Source organism: Pteropus vampyrus, unplaced genomic scaffold (genome assembly GCF_000151845.1).
Source record: "Pteropus vampyrus isolate Shadow unplaced genomic scaffold, Pvam_2.0 Scaffold411, whole genome shotgun sequence".
NCBI lineage: Eukaryota > Metazoa > Chordata > Mammalia > Chiroptera > Pteropodidae > Pteropus > Pteropus vampyrus.
Genome location: NW_011889192.1, coordinates 688,050 through 689,753, shown reverse-complemented (window position 1 = coordinate 689,753; position 1,704 = coordinate 688,050). Strand labels below are relative to the sequence as shown.

The 1,704-nt window shown below is 50.4% G+C and overlaps 1 protein-coding gene across 1 annotated transcript in view; it reads right to left on the bottom strand.

Annotated features, from left to right (window-relative positions):
- Nucleotides 1-1,173: 1,173 nt before the first annotated feature.
- The window catches only part of ATG16L1 (autophagy related 16 like 1), a 35,283-nt gene continuing 34,752 nt past the window's right edge, over nt 1,174-1,704 (bottom strand). The window contains exon 17 of the mRNA XM_011380882.2: nt 1,174-1,239. Within this exon, the coding sequence (XP_011379184.1) occupies nt 1,174-1,239 (66 nt within the window). The remainder of the gene's footprint in view (nt 1,240-1,704) is intronic.

Sequence of the window (1,704 nt, the reverse complement as noted above, 5' to 3'; positions counted from 1 at the left end):
GTCCACCGCAGTGTCAGCCCACACCATCAGCTCAACCGCGGCAGTCAGGTGATCTGAAGAGCTTTCCAGTGTGGGTGGATCTCAAACTGAAACCTTTCCAAGTTGAAAGAAAACGGGATCATCAGCGGCTACTGCTTACTTCCAGCCCCCCCTAAGAATGACTCACCTCCTGGAAGGTGACTTGCAAAGGGCTCCTTTAGCTTTCTGGAGCATGCTGGTGGCCTCTGAGACTTCCGATCACGATGGACTCTTGGCTCGAGCTGCTGGGCTGAGCAATGTTTGGCCACCCCTCAGTAAACACAGCGTGGTAGTGGGCCTGGTCTTTTGGGGGATTCTGGGAGATCATAATTTAACAGCACAAGGCTGATTGCTAGATATCAGGGTGGCCATGAATAAATCACTCCTCCGTGAGGTAATTCACGCCCCGTCAGAGGAGACATGAACAGTTTGTCATCAGTCGTGTGGACAGGCCCCTGTGCAGGGGCTGGGAGTACCCCTGCACGTGGAGCCGACAGCAGGAGGACCCTCGCTGGGGGCTCAGGTACAGCTGCTGGAGTTCCGAGGAGACTGTTCTGGTTTCAGTTAAGGTTTGGAAGTGACGGGAAAGGAGAATGTTGATGTTTACAGGCAGTGGTAACTTAGGCTTAGGTGATGAACAACAAGGAAAAACACCGGGAAAGTATCAGCCGTTACTTATAAATGAATAAATACCAGAAAATCAAGGAAAGAGCTTTTATCCTCCCTTATGGATAAAAGGAAATTAAAGAACCACGAAGTAACACGGAGTTTGAAAAGTATATAATATTTCTTTTTTATTTACAATCAAGTTCTGTTGGGCAACACAATTAAATAAATAAAAGATGTGGCCTGGCTGTGAATTTCAACCCCCTCTCAACTTGCGTCTTCTGAACAACTCACAGAAAGAGGAGGGCGGGCGGGGCAGGAGGGAGCCGGAGCCGAGGCCCCTCAGAGGAGGGGTGCACATCCCCCCTTGCCTGGCCCCAGCACTCACGCCCACCCCTGTCCAGAGGGCAAGTATGGAAGAAAATAAAGTGCAAATTAAAGTGATCAAAATATTGGTGTTTCGCTCAAGGAACTAAAATTTCATACACAGGAAAAATGGGAAAGACAAATTTAAAAAAAAAAATGTCACAGGCCAGTTTTTCCACGGCCTCAATCACAGCTCCTGAAGTCGAAGGCGACACCCCCGCCTCCTGGAGTGGGCTTCCTGCGCTGAAGCTGCAAGGGGGTACTGCACATAGGCTTGGCACAGGGGCAGTGCGACCTGGAGCAGCTGGCTCCAGAGTGATACATTCCAGCCCTCCAATCTCGTCACCAGCAACTGTCACTTAAATGCACCTGGAAAGAATGTGGCACGTGCCCGCTTTCCGGGAACTGACAGATGGGGACAGGAACTCGTTCCCTACTCCTGCAGCACACCCACTTCCTTGGAAAAAAGTTTTTGCAGTTCCTCTCAAGAAAATATTTTTTTAACCAAATTGAGATTGATTGCTTGACCAAGAGACAGGTAAGCTCTGAGGACCAGCTGCTTTCCAAGAGCAGCGTAGGAGATCTAAGAGCATCCCAACCGTTATCAGGTGAGATCGGAAGGAGCCTCGAAGGAGAGATGAAACCAGCGGGGGACCGCAGTCCCACGACTCCCTGGAAACCAGCGAGTCCCTGGGCTACCTGAGGACAGGGGTA